This window comes from Ictidomys tridecemlineatus, chromosome 12 (genome assembly GCF_052094955.1).
Source record: "Ictidomys tridecemlineatus isolate mIctTri1 chromosome 12, mIctTri1.hap1, whole genome shotgun sequence".
NCBI lineage: Eukaryota > Metazoa > Chordata > Mammalia > Rodentia > Sciuridae > Ictidomys > Ictidomys tridecemlineatus.
In genome coordinates this window covers 31,597,521-31,619,685 of record NC_135488.1, presented here as the reverse complement: position 1 = coordinate 31,619,685, position 22,165 = coordinate 31,597,521, and the positions used below count along the sequence as shown (strand labels likewise).

General features: G+C 40.7%; 1 protein-coding gene across 5 annotated transcripts in view; it reads right to left on the bottom strand.

The window, feature by feature from the left end:
- Positions 1 to 1,248: 1,248 nt before the first annotated feature.
- The window catches only part of Anapc1 (anaphase promoting complex subunit 1), an 80,155-nt gene continuing 59,238 nt past the window's right edge, over positions 1,249 to 22,165 (bottom strand). For all 5 annotated transcript variants that reach the window (XM_078028306.1, XM_078028305.1, XM_078028307.1 and 2 more), the window contains 15 exons: positions 21,807 to 21,881; positions 18,597 to 18,673; positions 17,805 to 17,895; positions 17,628 to 17,681; positions 16,487 to 16,680; positions 15,291 to 15,377; positions 13,324 to 13,441; positions 12,165 to 12,242; positions 11,758 to 11,825; positions 10,622 to 10,760; positions 8,848 to 8,934; positions 7,525 to 7,620; positions 7,191 to 7,389; positions 5,521 to 5,655; positions 1,249 to 1,611 (listed from right to left, as the gene is read on the bottom strand). In XM_078028306.1, coding sequence (XP_077884432.1) covers positions 1,496 to 1,611; positions 5,521 to 5,655; positions 7,191 to 7,389; positions 7,525 to 7,620; positions 8,848 to 8,934; positions 10,622 to 10,760; positions 11,758 to 11,825; positions 12,165 to 12,242; positions 13,324 to 13,441; positions 15,291 to 15,377; positions 16,487 to 16,680; positions 17,628 to 17,681; positions 17,805 to 17,895; positions 18,597 to 18,673; positions 21,807 to 21,881 — 1,614 coding nt within the window. In that variant the 3' untranslated portion in view covers positions 1,249 to 1,495. The remainder of the gene's footprint in view (positions 1,612 to 5,520; positions 5,656 to 7,190; positions 7,390 to 7,524; positions 7,621 to 8,847; positions 8,935 to 10,621; positions 10,761 to 11,757; positions 11,826 to 12,164; positions 12,243 to 13,323; positions 13,442 to 15,290; positions 15,378 to 16,486; positions 16,681 to 17,627; positions 17,682 to 17,804; positions 17,896 to 18,596; positions 18,674 to 21,806; positions 21,882 to 22,165) is intronic.

The following is a 22,165-nucleotide window of genomic DNA, read 5'->3' as shown; positions in this document are numbered from 1 at the left end:
ACTGTTGCCTGGGCAGTGCCTCAGTTTTTTTTCATTGCTGTGGATCCAACCCAGGGCCTCGAGGGTGCTAGACAAGTGCTCCCTGGGTTATTCAAATCTTGACTCAGATGGAATTTTCATAATTCAAAACTTTTTTATGTAACTAGAAGAAGAACTGTTTAAGCGTGGAGGGCAGCAAGTCTTGCCCCAGCAGTCAGCCCATCCTTCCCATGATTCACTCCGGAGCAGGCTACTGGGCAAGGGGAGGATGCTTGGCCTCTGGCTGCAGCCCTTCAAGTCCAGCTTCCCCTGCGGAGGAAAGTGGCACACAAGATTTTGGGAAAATCTCAATGGAGACATTCTCTTTTGCTTTAATATTTATTTTTAGGCTTAAACATCACAATTCATGATATGGAAGAAACGTGAACTCAATGGGTGACATCTTGCAGCTTCCAGCTGCCACATGGCCCTGGCCACTCCAGAAGCCTGGGGCCTGGGCAGAGTCCAGCAGGGAGCTCCTCCCCCTGGGTCAAGGCTGGGAGCAGGAGACGTGTGTGGCACGCAGACATTCTCTAAATCCTGTGCAGAATGTTTTCTTTTAAATATCATTTCTGAAGACTCCTGGGTCCTGGACGTTTCATATTTCAGCTACTTAGAGAAGGCTTCATATATTGGTCTGCTCGGGCTGTCACAACAGAAGAGTACACATTGGGGGTGGCTCGGGTGTCAGGAATCCATTACTCAGAGCTGTGGAAGCTCAAGTCCGCGATGAGGGAGCCAGCAGAGGGGGTCCTAGCGAGGGCTCCTCTGACGTGCAGGCAGCCTCCTTCTTGCTGTGTTCTCAGATGGTATGGAGAGCAAGGTCTCTCTCCTTTTTCCTGAGGTCACAGTTCTATCAGAGCAGGGACCCACCCTCATGACCTCACTTAGCCTCAGTTACCTTCTACAGCCTTCTCTCCAAGTCCCATCACTCTGCGGTGAGGACTCAACATGTCACCTGGGCCACCATTCAGTCCACAGCACTTCCCATCGGCAAGTCTTATCGTAGCTCCTGTGAGAGGTGTCACACCAAAAGAATGTCTCCCACCATTCCGGGAAGAATAACCTTACTTTAGATGGGACACCTGTGATATTTCAGGCAATGTTAGGGGAAGTAGAAAGTCAAACTTTACCACATAGCTTCTGTTAAAACTTTACATTTTTGAGCACCAACACTTCACCCGAACCACCATAGTTCAAAGACTTTAAAACTAAAGCAATCATCAGGAGTTTTGAAAACCAACCAAAAACTTTATTTACAAAAGTAAATTTTAACTCACTTTTTTATATCATATAATGTTAACGCTGATAGCAAGATTCTCTGGAATATTTCAAACAGATTTTAAAATACAGTGAGGTGTGTTCAGGTCATTTCCCCTAGCTGTATTATAAAACTTTGAAATGCTTCTTTAGCTTAGACATTTGGTCACGTTGTGTGCAGAAGTCCCATTTCAAGGTGGGTTTATCCCAGGCGCAGTCACATAACCATCGGCTGTGGATTTCCAAGGAGCAGAGGAGCCAACCTCAGCAAAGCACGCACCGGAATCTTCAGCTGCTTGGCTCTGAAGAGAAGTTCAGCAAAGCTCGTGCTCCCTGGAGAAACGCAAAGGGGAGGGTCACACCTGTCAACTCTAGCCACATGCCCCTGCCCAGGAAGCTTCCGAGACACCCTCGTGCTGAAAACAGGTGTTCCTCCCTCTGAAAACAATAGCCCAGGGTAATACTCAAATTATGAATTTCCCTAATGCACTCTTATACAGAATTTGATATAAAAATTTAAACTTATCCATCCTACATTTCAGACAGTGGACTCTGTGAAATTATTAATAATAATTATATACAGTATTTAAATATAATTAGTAAATGCACCTGTCCACCTTCAATTACTGTTTAAGTAACTTTATTTTACTGGTCCTGACAGTTTAATTCCTAATCCAAAAACTGGATCCTTTTCCTAAAACAAGCACACAGACAGAGGACGAGCCTCAGAACCAGTTCAATGCCTCCTCCACTAGAGAACAACTCTCCCGCTTGGTCCCAGAAAGCCTGCACAGCACTCTGGAGTGTGGCCAGAGTGCAGGGTCTTGGAAGCTGCCAGGTGATTCCACTGTGCAGCCCAGGTCTACAGCCAGAGAGGTCTGAGGGTGCCCCCTGAACGGCCCTAGCACCATCGTCCTCCAGCCTCCCTGCCACCAGTCCCAGTCCCAGGCCCTCCTGCCCGTCTTTTAGTGTGCCTTACAATTTTCTATTGTATGCCAGGAACTTCGAGCTTTGCTTTCCTGAGTACTGAGTATTTCTGTATTACAGAATTTGTTCTCAAATAAAGTTAAATTACATGAAAATCAATAGGAACGTCTGGTGTCATGCTTTTAAAAACTGCTAGGTGGAACCAAAATTCTGCTTAGGGCTACTTTTTCCCCTCACTGAGGCAAGTCACTGTTAAGCATCAGCCTAAGGCCCCTGGAGTTAGGGACCTGTGGGAACGGGCTTACTCCTGGCCCTGTGCACACAACTGCCAAGGTGCCCTCTAGTCCGCTTGGTCAGCTCCTCCCACCAGGCCTTCCTTCCCACACAGTTTGACTGGTGAGTTCGGACTCTGGAGGGGCCCTCTGCCAAGTCAGGCATGCTCAGTGTGCAGCTCTTTCCTCTCGGGTCCCCACCTTGCAGACTCCCACTCCCCTGCTCCCCGTCCCCTGAGCTCCCATCCTCAACTCAGGGGGCTCTGCCTGGGCTCCCTTTCCCTCCCCCACAGCGTGGAAACTCCCTTAAAGAGGTGAGTGGGGGAGTCACAGGGCTCCTCCTTGGCTTCTCATCTCTCCTCTCACTGTTCTTCTCTGCCTGAGATACAGCCTCAATATGGATCACCCAGTACACTCTCTGTTTCAGCCAAGAGGGGAAATCAGGTCCCTCAGCTCCATCCTAGGTTAAAAAGGAAGTCTACGCTCTAAAATGTTTTCCTTTTATTGTTTGACTATTACAGAGCTAGTGTGGATTCACTGTATTTTCTTTTGTATCACTGTGGGTTGGCATTCACCAACATTTTTCAAAATCGTTAGCCTCCATCTCTTCAATGTTGCTTCTTCTCATCCACCTCTCCTTTTACAACGTGACCACAGCCACATGCGCTCGCTGGCTCTCCTTCACTGTGCTCCTCGCCTCTCACAGTCTTGTATTTCCCACCCTTTTCTCTGTGCTTTGACCTCTCTACCTTCCCCTCTCCTGTCATCCTCTTCATGGATCTCTCATATGCTCATTAACCCATATACTGAATTTGTAATTTCAGTATTCTATTTTTCACTTCTAGAACTTCTAATTAACTTTTTTATTGAATCTGGGTTTCTAGTGAAATTCGCTATCTTTCCCAATGTCCATTTTCTTGGAAATATTAGTCTTATTTGTTTTTTGCGTTTGCTGGTGGTACTAGGCATTGAAACCAGGGTTTCATGCATGCTAGGCAAGAGCTCTAAGCCACATCCCCAGTCCTTCTTATTTTGAGACAGGGTCTCCCTAAGTTGCTGAGGCTGGCCTCCAGCTTGAGATCCTTCTGCCTCAGCCTCACGAATTGCTAAGATTATGGACGTGCACCACCGTGCCCCAGCGGAAATATGAGTCTTAGTTATTTTAAGTCCCAGTCTGTTAACTCCTACATCTAGGTCATATAAGGGCCTGTTTCTATCACCTGTTTTGTTTTTTTCTTGTTATGACTTATAATGCCTTATTCAACACTAAAGACTGTTTGTTAAAGAGGCTCTGGGTATTTTTTCCTAAGGAGGCTAGCTTTTCTCCCACCAGGCAGGGAGAAGCAAACAGCCTTCGTGGTTTTGCTCTTTGTCTGGACAGCATCAGTTTTACCTCCCCACAAGACCTGGATGATACCATTTCATGCAAAGGGCAGGCTGCATAGCAGAGCCACTTCCCTTGGCAGGCCTGACCTGTGCCCTTTGCCTCTCGGCACCAAACAGGTGCTAAAACACCTGTGCACATTTGTAGCCTTCTGGCTTCTGTTAGACCTCCACAAGTCTGGCCCCAAGTATACACAGATGAAGATCTGGTGAGAGCCTCAAAGGAAAAGTGCTTCCAGGACCCAGCTACCTTTCCTTCTGTTCCCTCCCACCTCGAGTCAGGCTCCTAGACAATCATAAAGCCAACCTCCGGATCCTTGGCCCAGCAGCACTGCTCTTCTTGCCTGGGACTCCACTTCCTGTGCTGTGAGCTGGCACAGGCCGGGGTAATCCCAGAGTTCTCTCCCTGTGTGCCCCTCCTCAAGGACTTGCTTGAAGACTGCCTCTCAACCAGTCCTGCCAGCAAGGTCACGACCAGTTTCTTTAAACAGATATTCTGTCTGGCACAGTGACACACGCCTATAATCCCAGCAGCTAGGGAGGCTGAGGCAAGAGGATTAAGAGTTCAAAGCCAGCCTCAGGAAAAGCCAGGCACTAAGCAACTCAATGAGACCTTATCTCTATTAAAATTCAAAATAGAGTGGGGATGTGGCTCAGTGGTCAAGTGCCCCAGAGTTCAGTCCCGTGTGTCACATACACACACATACACACACACACACACAAAAAGCAGCTATTCCCAATGCTTTGTCTAGCTTTTACATTTGTTTTTGTGGGAGAGTCAGTCCAATGAAAGCAATCTCATCATGACCATAACTAGACGCCTCGCCTCCATAAAATGCATTTTCATCTGAGGTTTTCAAAACAGCAATAAACTAATAACATCATTAAATTTTAAGTGATTAAATGAAAACAGCTTTTGTGCTTCTAAAAATATTTTTTACCTTCAATTGAAGTGACATCGATTTAAAAGTGATATCTTACTATATTATTCACCCCATTGGATAAACTTTGTATTTGTTTCCATATTCTAAAAAATACAGTAGTTTTAATGCTATTAATTTTTTACACTCTCCAGCATAAGAAAACCTACACATACACAAAATGAGGTTCCTGTGAATTTTAAAACTTTATAATAACAAAAGCTAAGATTATATAATTATAAAAATCTTAAAGACACAAAATCCTAAAGAAAATTTTAAAAACTTAAATTAAAAAAATCAACTAATAGAAGGGCTGGTTGTGGCTCATAAGTAGAGTGCTCGCCTGACATGCGTGAGGCTAAGTTCAATCCTCAGCACCACATAAAAGTAAAATAAAGCTATTGTGTCCACCTATAACTAAAAAATATATATTAAAAAAGAGCAGTGTAGACTAATTTTAAAAAATTAACTAATAGGAATCACATGAACAGTTAGCGTATCAGTAGATAATGCTAGATACACTGATTGGCAGTTGTGTGGAAAGAATCCATCCTCTTCTCAATATAAATAGAAGTGCAGGTAGATGTAAAGCACATGTAGTTTTGTTTTCAGAAAAAATTCTCAATGATGACAAATGAAGCACAAATGAAGAGGAAGGCTGAACAGGAGAGAGTAGCTCACCACACAGCCCAAGCACACAGGGACTGGTGGCACGAGCAAGCAGAACGACACATACTTACCCTCCAGTCCTGCAGGCGGCAAGTGCCGTGGGGCAGGCACAGAATGATAGACGAGGAAGCAGGCCAGCATGCTGAGCTCAGGCCCCTCCACGGGCTGCCCGCTGAGATAGGCCTGCACACACACGTCGCCCCCAGCTGTGAAGGAATGAGAGGGCACTGAGCTGAGGATACAACAGGGTGCAAAGGAGTGCCTTACTGCTTTTTCTTCAAGAACTCAGCTGGGCGTGGTGACGCACACCTGTGATTCTAGCTACTGGGGAGGCTGAGGCAAGACCAGTCTCAGCAACTCAGTGAGACCTGGTCTCAAAATACAATAAAATTAATGTAAAAGGGACAGAGGGTTAGCTCAGTGGTAGACGCTTGCCTAGTATGTGCAAGATTGGATCTCCTGTACTGCCAAAACAACAGGAGTTTTTCTATGGTTCTCCATTAGAAAATGAACTCGCTCATAGTTTGGTAAATCAGAGTGGCAAGTGGAATTAAATGGAAGGTCAGAAGATGGTGAAGTCCACCCAATGCCCTAACAAATGGGACAGCCCAGGGTGGCACTTTAAGAAATGCTCCAGTCACTGCCAAAGTTTCACTGTGTTGTGTGATTTTTGCAAATCAGTGAACCTGGAAAGATTTAAGGGCCTGGTTCTCATCAGTAGCACAGGTCTGCTACCAGTAATCAAATGCAAAACTCAATAAAAAGAAAAATACAAAATCTATGAAATAATTTGTGTATTTCCCCCAAAATAAGAATAAAAATGATTATTTTTAAAAAAGTTTTAAAACTATGTGATCTTTTAAATCCCAAGAGGAAAGCAAAGGGTGGATAAACTGCTAAACATGAACACCAGGAGTTTGAAACTGCTGCTCCCCATGTCAATCCCCCACAATGTGGTTTACCACTTGATTTTTCCCCCAGAAACTTATTTCCTAGAGGGATAGATTTTAACTGAATTATATTCAAACTCTTGGGTTCTACTGATAATTGATAGCATAAAGAATCAAGCAAGAATTGCTACTACTGATATTACTAGGGCCAGTATCAACCCAAAGCAGGTTGCTATCAGATATTCATTGGAAGCATATGAATGAACTGAATAGACTGAGAAGTTGGAGGAGTGGACTATGGAAAATCAATGTGAAGCTATGTAACCAGAAGACACATCTCCACAAACACAGGGCCCATTTGACAATACGCCTTTCTGCAATCACTAGTCGGCGCTTCTGTGGCAGAAAGCCACTGTCAGTGTCCCTGGTGCTCACTCACTGGCTCACAGACAGGTGAACAACATCCACTCAAGAAGCACATGTCACCTTCAAGTGTATGTGGGCTGAGACATGAAAAAGAAAGGCAGTGGCTGCTGGCCTCAGGTGGGAACAGGTTAACACCCACAAGAAGCAGAAGACAATGTCATCTGATGCCAGGGAGGATAAGACAAGGCCCCAGTGGTATTAAAATGCTGCATATACTCTCTGTAAGGTTTAAGGGAGGGCTGCATGTGTTCTCTAAAGTGGAAACAGACAATCAGAGTCTAACTCACCTCATTGGAAGGAAGCATGCCCTCTATAGGCATTCTGGCTAATACTTAGTGTATCCTACTTTCAATGAAAAACTGTAAGAAGAGGAAAGGCGGGGCCCAGCGTATTTCAAGCACACCAGGGCACAATGCTGTCATTACCTTGCAGCCACTGGTCCAGGGTGCTATCAATAGTGCACTTCACCACGGGGAGGAATTCAGAGTGCATGAAGAGCCCCCGCTTGGGGTGGTTCTGCAGCCGCTCCTGATGGCTTCTGGAGCTGAAAAAGTCTAACACCAACTTGATCTGCCAGAGCTCTGATGTGTCAGACATCTCTTTTTTTCGAAGTCTTCTTATAGCCTGGAAGAGAGAAAAGGAACAGTGATCCGTTTCATGAAAAGGCAAAGTGATTTAATCGTCTTCCCCAGTGTGTAATACCACAGTCCTTTTTAAATGCAGCTCATAAGATCAGTAAAAGGCAGTGGGAAACTATACCTGATCCATTGCTATGTATGCAGGCAACATTTCTGGGGTCTCCTGAGTAACACATTCATAAAGCACTGAAGAAAAGAGATCCAGAATTTCCTGTTTCTGTGGAAAAATCACAAGTATTTTATAGAACAAAGAATTTTCCAAAATCGACTCAAGAGACAATTGTACAACAACCACTATGGCCCACCCTTAATGTGCTTCAGTGAATGATACAATGGTAAGGTCTTTAAAACTCACAGGACAGGCTACACTCAAAATCAATGAAAAACAAACAAAATTAGGTCCCAAAGGATAGTGAAGGATAGCACATGCCTTGGAAGAGAATAATAGATCAACTAGGGCAAAAGGAGGAGGAGGAACATCAAAGAATCTGCTTTGGATGGGCTGGGAAGACCAGGGTCCCAAGGGGAGCACACAGGGTCCAGAAGGTAGCATCAACAAAGACACAAGAGAAGACATTGCCCAGAACAAGTCTGGAGGAAGCAGGTTTGAAGGGCAGCTGGGGAAGGGCAGGCTCAAGCATTCTCAGAGACCTATGGCCTTTAGCGCACATCCCAGCCCTTCCTAGCATGTGATCCAGGGCACATGACATCTCTGAGAGGTAGTTTCCTCATCCCTAAACCCAGAGTAATAAAGTATCTATCCTCAGGGTCAGAACTAAGTAAGAAAACTATGTAAAGTACTCAACAGAGTCCAATATATAGTGAGAATTAGCCAATAAGAGGGAAGGTCACATCATTCAACCCTCAGAGCAACACTGCAAGGTGCACTCTGTTAGAATCCCAACTTAGACATGAGGAAATGATGTCTTAGAGAGACTTCAGAATTTCCCCAAGGCCAAACACACACTTTAGACAACAGGCTTCAACCCTAGATCATCTGATTCTTACATGCACTCTTTCCCTGTTGGAATAGCGGGTCAAATCAGGGGCCACTGGGCACCCTTGATATTCTGAAGAGAACACTGTATTCCCAACAGAAAGAAAGGCTATGATATACACAGGAAACAAAATTAATGAAATTATATAAAAACAAAAAAGCTGGTAAACACTGGAAACAAATGAGTTCAGAAAAGAATATCCAAAATTACCACTCATCAAAACTGTGTCTGAGGAATGTTAATTGGTTTTTCTTATTAAGGTAGGAAATTTATAATTATTTCTCCTGAATTTAATTAAAGTAGGGAATTCTACGCTTGTCAAAAACCATCTGAGGCAAGTCATGGATCTCAAAGACAAATATGGCTCTTAGAGATGCTTTCTGTGGTCCCAGCTAGAAGTAACAACGGATTCTAGTTCCAGAGCTCAGCAACCACACAGTACTTACCTGGCCCATGTTCACAGTTGGTTTGCAGAAATATTCAGCAAATGACAGAAGGGCTGCATCAGAAGTGAATGCTGAAATTGTTTCTGGCTAAAGAGACAAACATCAACATAAGTGAGATAATAAAAGATCATTTTCCTTTCTGCTCAAATCATAATGTGGAGTTACAAGAACTCTGCTCTCCTGCCTCACAGTGTCCACACAGAAGCAAGATGGTGCCAACTTTGCTAGAACTTCCTCAACCTGTTCCATTAAGAAGGCACACAAAGCCTTCGGCCCACTGGTTTATCAAAAGGCCAATAATAGGCAGGTCTTCTATTTTGTACAACTCCCCTGAAAAAGGCTTCCCTGTCCTTTATCTAATGTACAAGCCTATTTGACACTGGAAAATGAGGAGGAGGAACGATGAAATAAGCCAGTCACAAAAGGACAAGACCACAGGATTCCACTTATCTGAGGTACTTGGAATAACAAATATCAAAGATGAAAGCAGAAGGGTGGCTGCGTGGCAGGGAGAAGGGAAATGGGGAATCTAAGGTCTGAGATTGAATGTGGAATATGAAAGTATAGCTATTTTCCACCAAGGTCCATATTTTATTTCTGAACTCCCATCAGGCAAGAAGTTGAGATATCTCTTTGCGGTTTTGCTTTATTTTTTCCCAGTGCTGGGGATCAATCCCAGACCCTGTGCATGCTGGACAAGGGCTCCACCACTGAGGTAGACCCCTAACTCATCTTTAACTTTTATATTCTTTTTCCATTGAAATTCAAATCTTAACTTCAAATTTACAATTCTTTACAAATTGGATTAGTCTCTGAGATAGAGAGCCTAACTTAAACTTTGTAAGATTGCCTCACAGACAACCTATTAAATATTGCCAGACAAAATTTGCTGATGTCAACCCTGGGAACTATTTACAGTTTTAAATCCTGGTAACTATTATAAAAGCTCTATCAAAAATAATTAACCTAACATGAAATGTGAATGGAATTAAAATAAACTACTTTCTCCTTACTTGGAAGAAGAAAGAATGCTCATTCAATCCTCTGGCTGCCATGTAGCTGGTTGACCTGACAAGTTCTTGCTTATACATAATTAGGGTCCTGGCTATATTGGACTATGCATCATGAGCAAGAACATACTTGCTCCTGGAATTTCTAAAAACTGGGTTTAAATTCTGAGATTTTAGTGATTATGAACAAATTTCTAGTGTAGGAAACCTAAAGTTCAGAATGTAGAACAGATACACACTAAAACTGTCACAAGGATGAAAGTATGCATTCATTCTTTTATTTAAACCATTTCTTCATTTTAAACTTCATTTAAACTTCATTTTAAACTGTACTGGCAGTTAAGTAGCAGGGAAATAGTAACATAAACTAATAAAAGAAGCCTATTATATCTGTCATCATGTGATCCTCACCAAGATCTAAGAAACAAATGATGGTTTAAAAATGGAAAATAATAATTGCTAGCTTACAAAAATCTCTTATTTTTGCTATGAATTAAGTAAATATTCACTGACTTGTGGGTTTTTTAATAAATAAAATTATCGAACTAAATTACAGTACTAAGATATATTGTGACTGTCCTTGCCACACAATGCAAGTCTTACTTAGAGTACTGACTGACCCTATTTTATTAAGGCCATCAGGTAAAACAGCAAAGGAACCCAACATTAATCAGACATCACAATCTGCAGCAACAAGAAGCTAGTGGGACTTGGAACTATTTCCTCCTGTCTTTTTACCAATTGCTTTTACCAATCGGTTCTACCTTGAAAGCACGTGCTTCAGAATTCCTGTTGGCAACAGTCTGGGCCAACAAACTTTGCCACCCCATCGGATCTTCTTTGTAGGAGAGCTGACCTGCACGGAGCTTAACATATAAGACCCCATCCTTGGAAAGAATAGACCTAAAAGAAAAAGGCTGAACTTACTATAAGGCACTATTGGCAGTTCATGGCTAGAAAAACAGTGTTTTCCAACGTCACATTTACAGGAGAGGAAGTCTACCATCCCCCACCAAATCCAATGGTGATTTACTGTCTCTAACTTAAAATAGCCCTCAATAGAAGGCCTGAAATAGAGTCCCACCTCCCTTCCTGCCTAGTCACAGAACCTGTCAAAGGAGAAGGCATCTTCATCATCTGTTGCAAGAGGAGCTTCAATGGTGGTATTTTAACTAACACTTCCTGGTGTTTCCCATGTCCCTTATCACTATGTATGGAATACACGTGCATTTATTCATTGCTCTGCAGCAGAGAGGAAATAATACTACAAATCTAAAATCATAGCAACACAAAAGCCAGTTACCTGTATAGAGTGGGAAAATAAAAATGGGACAAAACTGAAAAAAAGAATGTTACATGACTTAACTTTCTGGATATTTAAAAGACTTATACACAACCTAAGTTTTAAATTATTAACAGTCTGAGCAATTCCTTGCATATGACTATTTCCACCTCAAAACAATCTACTATAATTTTAAATTATGAGAATATTCTAACAAGAGAATAGTAAAGAGGCACAACAGGAAAGACATGTGGGACCATCAGTTGTCATGACGAAGTCCCCTCCGTGGACATATGTATCAGCCTTACTTCCCTAAACTAAATCTTTCACTAATGTACCAAGAAACAATCCATTTGCTGTCTCAAAGTCAGTTCAAGTTTCTCAATGAATAAATATAAATATTTAGGGCTTTATTCTGAATTAAAGTCTTCACTTCCTAATGCAAACTCTATTATCAAAGATTAAGACCACTTTATTCGATACCTACCCTACACACTATCTTGGAAGAAATCAAAGGGTGATCATACTCAGACAATGATCTATAATTTATACCTCCCTACATTTCTGTTCATTTTCTAAAAGGTATATTTTGAGAAATTCAAAATTCAATATACTTACTTCAAGTGCTGTGTTCCCTTGCTTAAATCTATGAGCAGTTCCCAGTATCTTGGGCCTTTAACTTTAATCTGTCAAGATAAATGTAAACACAGTCAGTCAAAAACTGAAAAAGTGCTCGTGTTATCAACTGAAATCCATGCTTTTCAGAGGACATCCTAACTCAGTAGGAGGAGACACTGAGGTCAACCTGACATGGCAAGTGGGTCCCTTCTTGAGGGCACCGAGCCTACTGGGAAAGCTCTCCGAGACAAGACCTCTGTTCCTCATGACTCTCCCCCCGCTACACATAAGCCTCTGCCTCTAACCAAACACAAGGAGGGCAGAGGCTTGTGTGTAGTCACTGTTAATGTGACACCCCTCTTGAATTGAACCCTTGGACAGACGTCCCTAAGTCACACCCAACTGACCTGCTTTAATAGGTGGAGTTCTGGAAGAAGGGTCGGAGCCATCAGTTCTTCTTTGGTTTGTTCATACCACTGAGTGCCCTTTACAAAGATAAAAGTACAGCCACAGTTTACCCAGTGGTCAGCAGAAACTCCAGAGGAATCGTCTACAGTCCACACCTCCCCTTCCCTGCAGACTGTTCAGAGACCACCAAATGGCCTAAAATCCTCTCTGGTACTCAAGTCTTAGGGAATGAGTCTCAGTTCCTCTACAGGGCATGTGTCACTTCCCATGATATCAAGCTCTGCCCTTCACAGCCAGCAGCATGAGGGGCCACACTGGCAAGGCCTCTGGGTTTATGCACATGTTGTCCCCTGTGCTGAAAAAAAGCCCCATTCTCCTGGCACATGTCCACTATGACAACTGCCCCAACCATCAGAGCAGGACAAGGACACTTCACCTCTGTACTCTGCAAATCCTCCCATGGTCACACCCTATTCTCAGTACACCCTTGTCTGGCTCATCAAGGCACAGAAGCTCCTCAGGGAATATGCCAATGCCACCTAGCTCGGTGTTGACACACAGAAGGAACTGAACAATTTGCTGAAGGAAGGATATGTGACTTGCAACCTATTCATGCATCAAAATAAAAGATCACTCATCAAATATACAATTTTGGGTTTTTAAGTGCTCAGACAATAAACCTAAGAATAATTCTAACCCAATCAGACACTACCCAAGTAGTCTTTCAGACACCACTATAAGCCATGTACAGTTACCGGCAACATTTTTAAACTATAAGTTTCAAGGACAAAAGATAGCTGATGGTGCCTGGAAAAGTAACTCAGGGACTGTAAATGAGCGTCCATGTGCTGGCGGGTTGCACAAGAACTTGAGAAGCTTAAATTGGGGGTGAGAGTGTTAACAAAGGACTGAGTCTTTGTGCTCCACCACTGAGCTACACCCCCAGCACTTTTTGAGATAGGTTTTTGCTAAGTTCCCACATCTGGCCTCAAATTTGTGATTCTTCTGCCTCAGCCTCCAAGTAGCTGGGATTTGAGGCGTGCATCACTGCACCAGGCAAGGTGCAATTTTTATGAGAGTTCAACTCCCTACTATCACATTTTACTAAATAACACTTTTGAACCATTCTGACCTGCCCAGATGGATCACAAAAATTACCTTGTAAGTGACCTCTAAGAGGGCGTAGCAGGGCGTGTTCGTGTCCACATCCACCGGCACCAGAAGCCTGGGCTCTGCAGCCAGCACATAGAGGTGCCGCAGAGCCTGGAGATGATACCTACACAGAAAACAAAAGGGATGCCCAAGATGGTGGGGTCCGTGGGCTACCAAGGACAGAGCTGCAGCAGACCTTCAAAGGAAAAGCAATCTTGACGGAAGATGACAAGTTTAGTAAAAAAGTAATGGAGAAGGTCTCTTTTAAAAAGCATTACATGATCCATGACCCAAGATTTCTTTACCTGAGTTACAATTACAACATTTTGCAGGAAAGCATTCATTAACGAATACTGATAAAATAGGGGCTGGGGTTGTGGCTCAGCGGAAAAGCGCTCGCCTAGCATGTGCAAGACACTGGGTTCCATCCTCAGCACCACATAAAAATAAATAAAATAAAGGTATTGTGTCCAACTACAACTAAAAAAAATTTTTTTAAATAAAAAAAAATACTGATAAAATACTTGACCACTGAAAAAAATCTGTCCCTCCCAAATAGCTCTCTCTGCTTGACAGGTACCTCCATTGCCTTCTCAGGGATTTACTTCCAGTTCTTTTCTCCTTCTCCTTTTAAGTGTTGGTAAGGAAGAAGGCTCGTTTTCTCAGAGTGCAAAGCTCTTGTACATATACACACCCTTGAAATACACAGTACAACAAAAATTGGTAGGTCAGATAATGGCATAGTGTGTGTGTGTGTGTGTGTGTGTGTGTGTGTGTGTGTGTGTGTGTTGGGGAGAGAGTGTACTTTTTGAGTTTTTTAAAAAAAATTTTTTCAACTTTAAAATTTACATTTTTAATATAAATACTCAGCTTTTATGTTTATAGATCCCACAGAAGAAAATGAAACTTCAAGATTTTAAAAATTATAAATAGCTTCCCTCTTCCTACCCAGATCTACCCACTCTGTAAGTCCACTAAAAATAAACCAATAAAGGTAAAAATGTTTATAAACTACATGAAGATTCTTGATGCTTATCACTAAATTCCTTCTTTTAAAATAGCTAACCCAACTATCGTACACTACCCAATAAGACTTCAGCAATTCAGATGAGATCAGGCGCATTCAGGGTGGTATGGCCGTAGACAGACTTCAGCAATTCCAAAAAAAAAAAAAAAAAATCTTTCCTAAATGGCAGACACAAGATCTCAGAGTTATATGAACTTCATACTTATGCTTGGCCTATCAACAGACTTGGGATCTCAGGTCAGGACACTTTCCTAAAACAGCCCTCTTTCTTCTATTGTTGGTTATGGGATATGCTCTAGTTTAAAATGATGCTTTAGGTGACTACAGTGAGTGCCCCTGCCCCCTCTCCCTCTACCACCAGAGGACTGCTCCTGACACCTCTCTACCACAGGATGAGTCTCTTGTCCCTTCTCTAGGCAGAACAGGGGGTTAAGCAGAGTGGTTATCTGAGATATCACTTTTAAGAAGCCGTTTTCCTCCTTTCCCCATACACAAGACATCTGCTAATTGGAAATTTCTGGGGAAAATAAAGTGTTTGGGTTATAAAATGCAAAAACTTTTGTTATCATTTGACTGCTTCTTAGAATTAAATTATTACAGCAAAAAAGGTATTTTCTTGCACATCTCTTGACTACTATCCTTTACTTGATGAGTTCCTCTCTACAAAATTTTACTTTGCTTAGCCTATTTATAGGTTCCAAGCAGTTTTACAGGTTTCAGAAGGATGCAGACTGGCCAGCCATTCAATGTCCAACTCCTGGAGAACTTCTGGTCTGACACTCTAAAGAAAAACTTCTTTAAAGATTTTGCCATGGAGAAAATTGGCAAAGTGTAAGAACAGAACAATGCAAACAATGGAACAAGTTTCATGAAACCAAATACAACCAAATTAACCCCTCATAGAACCAAAGGAACATCACCTGGAAGACAGAATCCCTAGACTCACCGGTTGTCAGTGCTGTGAGCTGGGAAGTGCGGGTAGAGGGCACAGAGGAGTGCAGCAATGGAAGAGTTTGATGTGCTCAGAGAGTACCTGCAGAGCGAATTCCATAGGGGCAGTTAATAATTTTCATGCACATATTTCAAAGGCACTGTTGAGAATGAGGAAACCAGGGTATTATGACAAAGCACACAGGTAAGGAGCCTTGATAAATATAGGTGTGTCAATGTACAAACAGCTCACTTTTCAGTCAGTCCTCAAATCATTTCAATATCATGTAGTAAGTACTTCAAGTAAAAACAACATCCCACATTTGTTCGATCCAACCTCAGAATTAATAAGCAAGGTTTTAACCTACAATAGTTTAGCAGTGAGGACCAGGAAGCAATCCTAAAGTTATAAATATTCAAAGTCATGTGTAAAGCATGCTACCTTCTTCTTCCAGTTCCTGGCTTTTTAAAATAAAGGGCTTTTTACTAGGTACTTAAACATTTTTCTTCTGTTTCTGTAAAGCATAAATATTCCTTTAGAATGATAAATGTTGTTAAAGAGTACAAGTAATCATTTGAAACCAAAGTCACTAAAAAAGCAGAAGCAGAGTGGGAAGATCTACTCAATACAGAAACTGAGCCAGCAGTCAGGTCATGTGGAACAATGGCAGAAGATAGTAAGGGCATAAGATAAAGCAGAGGCTTACTTCGAAAGGAAAAAGTTTTTTTCATGAATCATGTACTGAGATGAGTTTTTATTGCAACATCTCTTTAAGTGTTCTTAATTCTAAACAGTTAAAAGAAGACAATTACATAATTTTCTGGTAATCTTTATTGTTTGTACTCCCAGAAAGGTGAGTCAATGGTGGGCTCGGTCTCTAAAGGGGAAAGCCCATGTCCTTTAGGAACTGCAGCAGCTGGCCAGTCACACGAGCTAGAGCTACCAGATGAAGGCATGCACACATTCACAGACTGGAGACTTAAGACTGGCACAGTCCAATTGCCCTAAGAGGGATGCACATGATTCGTGAATATCAATCAATATTTTGTCAGATCATCTAGACTGGAACATGACAAATTCCAACATTTATATATGAAAAAGCAAAGAGCCAAGAACAGAAAATTATACTTTTGAAAAAGAAAATTCAGGTCAGCTTTATAGACCTCACTCATGAGATCTTTTTATTGAGGAAAAAGTACATGTTCATTTACCTTCCTCCTCCCAAAAACAGAAGCCCAAGGGCCATGTGGTGGGCTAAGTGAAAGCCATAGTTCATTTCACCTCCTGTCTTCATGTGCAAGAAGCGACAAAGCTGCAGAACCTTGAGGTTCCCTGAGCCAGCCATCACCATGGAGAGGGACAGCAGCACCACACTCAGGCAGGTCTCTAGGTTGTAAGGGCCTGTCTGATGACAAGAGATGGTGACATTGCTACACCTGCATTACATTTCCTATCACCAACACTAAACACACCGTCACTGGAAGGCTATCAGTGTTTGTAACTTTAAAGAAATTTGTAAGAACAAGTATTTCCACTGATTAAGAATTTAAGTTCAATATAGAACATTCAAAAAACTGAAGTGCCAAGTAGGAAATAATAATCACTTGGAATCCCATGACCCAATTAGAATTAGCTCTGACATTTTAGATTCATTTTTTTCTATACTTTTTCCTATATGTATATATACATGTTTTTAAAAATAAGGCTTTTTTAACTAGGTACTTAAACATTTTTTGCTGTTTCTGTAAAGTATAAATATTCCTTTAAAATGATAAATTAAATGAAAAAGGCAAAAGTTAGCATCAAAAAAAAATTAATAACTGCCCTATAGAATTTGCTCTGCAGTATCTCTGAGCACATCAAACTCTTCCACTGCTGAGTTTCTCTACGCCCTTTACCCAAACTTCCCAGCTCACAGGGCTGACAACCAGTGAATTTAGCCACTGCATAGGTCTGGGTGGTATTCCCAAGAAATAAAATCTAGCAACCTTCTTGTCAGTAGAGCAGCAATTACACCAGAGCAACTGAATCTTCACCAAGTGCTGATCTTTTTAAAAAGTCATTCCCAACATTTAGTACTGAAAATGTGAGGAATGATCATCCCCAAGTGCCAGGGTCTTTCCTATCTATTCTCTCATCACAAAATCTAGATGCTGGTGCATCCTTCAAGGGTGATCATATTTTCACCTCATTAATATCCCAGAACAAAACTAAAACGATACACCACAGCCTGAAATTCCCCATTTCTAATTCAAACAGCAGAGACATTTGACAACACTTAAGTACTTGGATTATCAGTGAATTTTCTTTGAGTTTTATTTTAGTCCCAAGAAAAATCATAAAAAGACTTACTACGGAAGCATTAGGTGCAGACAAATAAGTCATAAAATCTTTTGCAAATTTATGCTGGAGAAAACAAAAGAAAAATTCAACGTTAAAAGAAGCAACTTAAGACTTTGATTTAAAAAAAAAAAAAGAGAGAGAGAGAGAAATAGAGAACAGAACAGAGGACACCAAGCTACTTCTTACCAAACAGTTAAATGCTGATAAGTTTTCTGATCCAGCAAATCGAAAACCCAAAGACAAACAGGCTCCTGCAATTATGTAGACATGTGCCTGCCTGAAAACAATAATGAGAAATTTAACTGTCATTCTCCTTTAAAAGCATTATTACCTATTATCTTGGGATAAAAGTCACAAACATTCTGTTGTCTAACTTAGCTCACATCCTTCTGGGAATGCTCAAGTGTGCCTGAACCAGTCAGCAGGTTCTGTGCAGCTGTTCCCAGAAGCACCACATGAACCTTACTGATAAAGTGTCTCCCTCTTGTTTACTGTTTCATATGCCGCAGAAACAGAATTTTAAAGAACTGTTGCCAATTTAAATGGAAAAAATGAAAGAAGAGCAGGTACAAGTTAAATCTCCAATCTTGTTTCCTGAGGGATAGATAAGAGCTCTGCATTCAGAGTAGGACATGGTGGCACACGACTAATCCTAGCAGTCTGGGAGGCTGAGGCAGGAAGACCATGAGTTCAAAGCCAGCCTCAGCAACTTAACACCCTGTCTCAAAATTTAAAAACCTAAAAAAGACTGGGGATGTAACTCAGTGGTGAAGGGTCCCTGGGCTCAACACTCGGTACCCATCCACGCACCCACCCTCCCAAAAAGAGCTTCTATATTCAGAGAGTTAAAAAAAAAAATAACTTTGTGAACATCTGATAAGCAAAAGCTCTCAGAGACAACAGTATTACTATTAGGACATTTCAGTTTATTTATTTGATAAATGCTAGGACAGTTAATTTGTATTATACATTACTTACGACAAAGTTTCCAAATTTAGATCCTCTGAACAAGGCAATTCAATTTCACTCAGAGAGATACTATTTTCTCTTATAATCTGTCAAGACAGAAAGCAAGAGTACTTGAACGGCATTGTCCTAGTTACAAATATTTAATAATTTGAAGAACACTATACTGTTCTTGGTGGCTGTATTTACATAAAACAAGCTTCACCAAACCATTGCATTCAAAGGTCCATATTTTATTCACATTAAACACAATCATATATCAAATCTAAAATGGAATAAGAATTGAATAAGACTGAACAAATATAAGCAAGAAGACTTAAGTATATTCAGAATTAATATAGTAATAACAACATTTCACACAGTCAACTAAAACACAAAGATGATGGCTATAGAACTAGAGCAGGGATGAGGGGAGATGGGGAGAAGAAAAAAGCCACTGGAGAGAAATCCAACCAGACACACTCCTTCATGGGATGCTTGTGGTACCAAGCCTACCTGCCCAGAGGGGAGGTGACTCGCTGGGCTCATTATCAGGGCTAAACCACACTGTCAACATGCTCAGGCAGACACTCCTTTCCTTTCAGTAGAGGGAGTGAATAATTTATCAATAACAGGACACAGAATATCTACCTTTAACAGCCAAGAACAGATTTCATCTTTTACTCTGAAAAAATACAAATAGAAAAGGCTACATGTTCTCTAAATGCATGAAAGTACACAGAACATAAGTGAAACTGAAGATTTATTCTTTTAATCCTGTTCTGAAGACTGTTCAGGAGAACAGCAATCAGGAATGCAATAAATATTCACAAGTCACTAACAATAGTCATCTATGGACTGAATATCATCAAAATGATAATCTGTCTTGACAGATTGTAAGAGAAAATAGTATCTCTCTGAGTGAAATCGAATTGCCTTGTTCAGAGGATCTAAATTTGGAAACTTTGTCATAAGTAATGTATAATACAAATTAACTGTCCTAGCATCTATCAAATAAATAAACTGAAAATCTGATATACCCTTTCTCCTACATAATCCCAATGAGACAAGCAATTATGTTAGCTGTATAATAAAAGCTGGTAACTTCTTGTCTCTTCCTCCTTTCCTTTATAGACTTTATTTTAAATTTTGAATGTTATTTACTCAGAAATTGAGTGACATTCTAAGGAACTACACTACTCTGAAGTGAGTTACTTGTACACACATGAATAACCTCATCTCAAGATTCATTCATACTGAAGTGTCTGCCCTCATCATCACATGGTAACAGGAAAGCTCTACTTGGACAGCAGGCACTTCTAAGCTACTCTGAGTCTTCAAAATATACTCTAAATCTTCAAACATAACATGTACTGAGGAGCTTGAAGGCCTGACTCTGAATTCCGGCAGAGGCACCTACAAGCTCTGAGGCCACAGGCAAGTTTATTCATGGCTCTGTGACTCATCTACAAATAAACATAATAGTTGGTCCCACCTTTCTATGAGAATCAGACTACTTAATCCATGGAAAGCTCTTAAAATTAACACCTGGCACATAGTAAGTCCTTTGTAAGTGTTAGCTATAATCATTACTTCTATTAATCTGTACCACCCTTGGTGACAACATCACACTTACATATCATTAAAGAACAGAGTTGGAAATAACTGGGGGGTAGGGAAGAGTCCTAAATCTGTCCTTTGTCACCATTCTATGGTTCCCTAAAGTTAAAAACCAAAAAATCATAACAGATTTGAGTGGTCACAAGGAGACGTGTGATCACTTAAGAGCTGTGGAGCTAGAGGTGCACATGAAACAAGACAAGACCACCATACTCAAGTCCTGTACAGGGTCCAGTGCAAAAATCTGAAGCTCCAGAGTCCCAACAGCCAGGCTGTAGTCTTATCCAGCCCCTCCTAGCTGGATGACTCTGGATCAGCCTGGGCTTCCCAGCAACAGTGATATACTGAGCTCTGGGGGCTGGGTCCTAGTTGTCATGAATGTTCATGAAAGCCTGAGGCACGAGAGCCAAAACCTGGAACCTGTCCAAGTGTCCCACAAAAGAAAATGGAGAAAGAAATGGATAGAGGCATCCATGGATCGCAGCTTAATAAAAAAAGAAGCACTATTAACATACTCAACAGTGTCTCAAAAACATGCTGAGTGAAGCAAGTCTTTAGACAAAAAGGATGTACACTATACTTCACTAATGTAAACTTCTACATCAGTAAAAATAATATATTTTAGAGAAAAAAGCAGAATGCTGGTTGAGAATGGGGCTATGTGACAGGCTCAGGGAAGGGGAACAAGGGACACAGGCTTGCGTCCTCAGGCATATGCATTTGTCAAATCTTACCAGGGAGCACACTAAGATTTGTGCTCTGTAGGGTATATAAACTGTGTCTTGTAAGAAACAAAAATACTGACTCCTTTAACTAACGAGAGAGAGCGAGAGCGAGAGCGAGAGCGAGAGAGAGAGAGAGAGAGAGAGAGAGAGAGAGAGAGAGTGTGTGTGTGTGAATAATTGAGTATGCATATCCTACAATACGCGTGCGCGCACACATATTGTAGGATATGCATACTCAATTATTCAGAAAAGTTCATTACTGCAACTTTGAAATTCATACAAAAGTGACAGATTAGATAACGGAATAAATTATTAATTGTTTAATCTACTGACAAATATGGATGTTCATATGAAGTTTTTTCAACATTTCTTTATTCTGAGATTTTTCTTATGAAAATATTGAGGGAAACAGACAATCTAGAATAATTAGATTTGTTTTAAAATACAAATGAAGTGAGAAACCACAAGAAATGAATAGCGAACTAAAGGAAACAGTTATAATATTTGATTCCAAGTTTTTACAAAGGGGCCTCTTTATTTTTAACTAATATACTTGGCTTATTTAATAAACATGCTATGAAATAATTCAAACAACTATAAATGATCCAAAATTTTTACCAATTAAAATATCATCTTAGATAAATGTATGATTAGAACTGAAATTTCAAAATTCTTTTCTAGTATTTTGATTTTTTTAAAAAACCATAATTTTTAGGTATCTAGGGTCAAAAGGGAACTAAGGTCTGTGGTCAGTAAACACTTTCACAATGCAAGTTCTTCTGTCTTAACTGGATATCCCAGTAATCAATATTGCCTTCACAAGAAAAATTATTCTACAGGATTTTGGAAAATACCAATTTTATGCTATTAAAGGTTTACTATTTATTGAAGTACTTACTTGAGGAACATTGCTGTCGACCCACTTGGAATTTGGTAAAATATCATCCCACAAAATCAGGCATCGAGCAAGGGTCTTACAAATGCATAACAGATAAAATTAATTAGAGCAGGCAAAGTTTATAGATTTTTTTTAACAGTAATAATATTTAAGAATCATTTCTAGTTGATGGCAACTTTGAAAAATAAGCATAGAGTATTAAGTTAGGCTACTCATTAAAATATTTAGCTCTTAAAGAAAAATTAAAATTGTACCAGTCATCATCAATATTTAGAGGAGTTAGAAAAGATTTTTAAATTGTTGTATAAAAGAAAAATCTCACAAGAGAGGAATCACAGCTCTGCCTACACACCGTAATT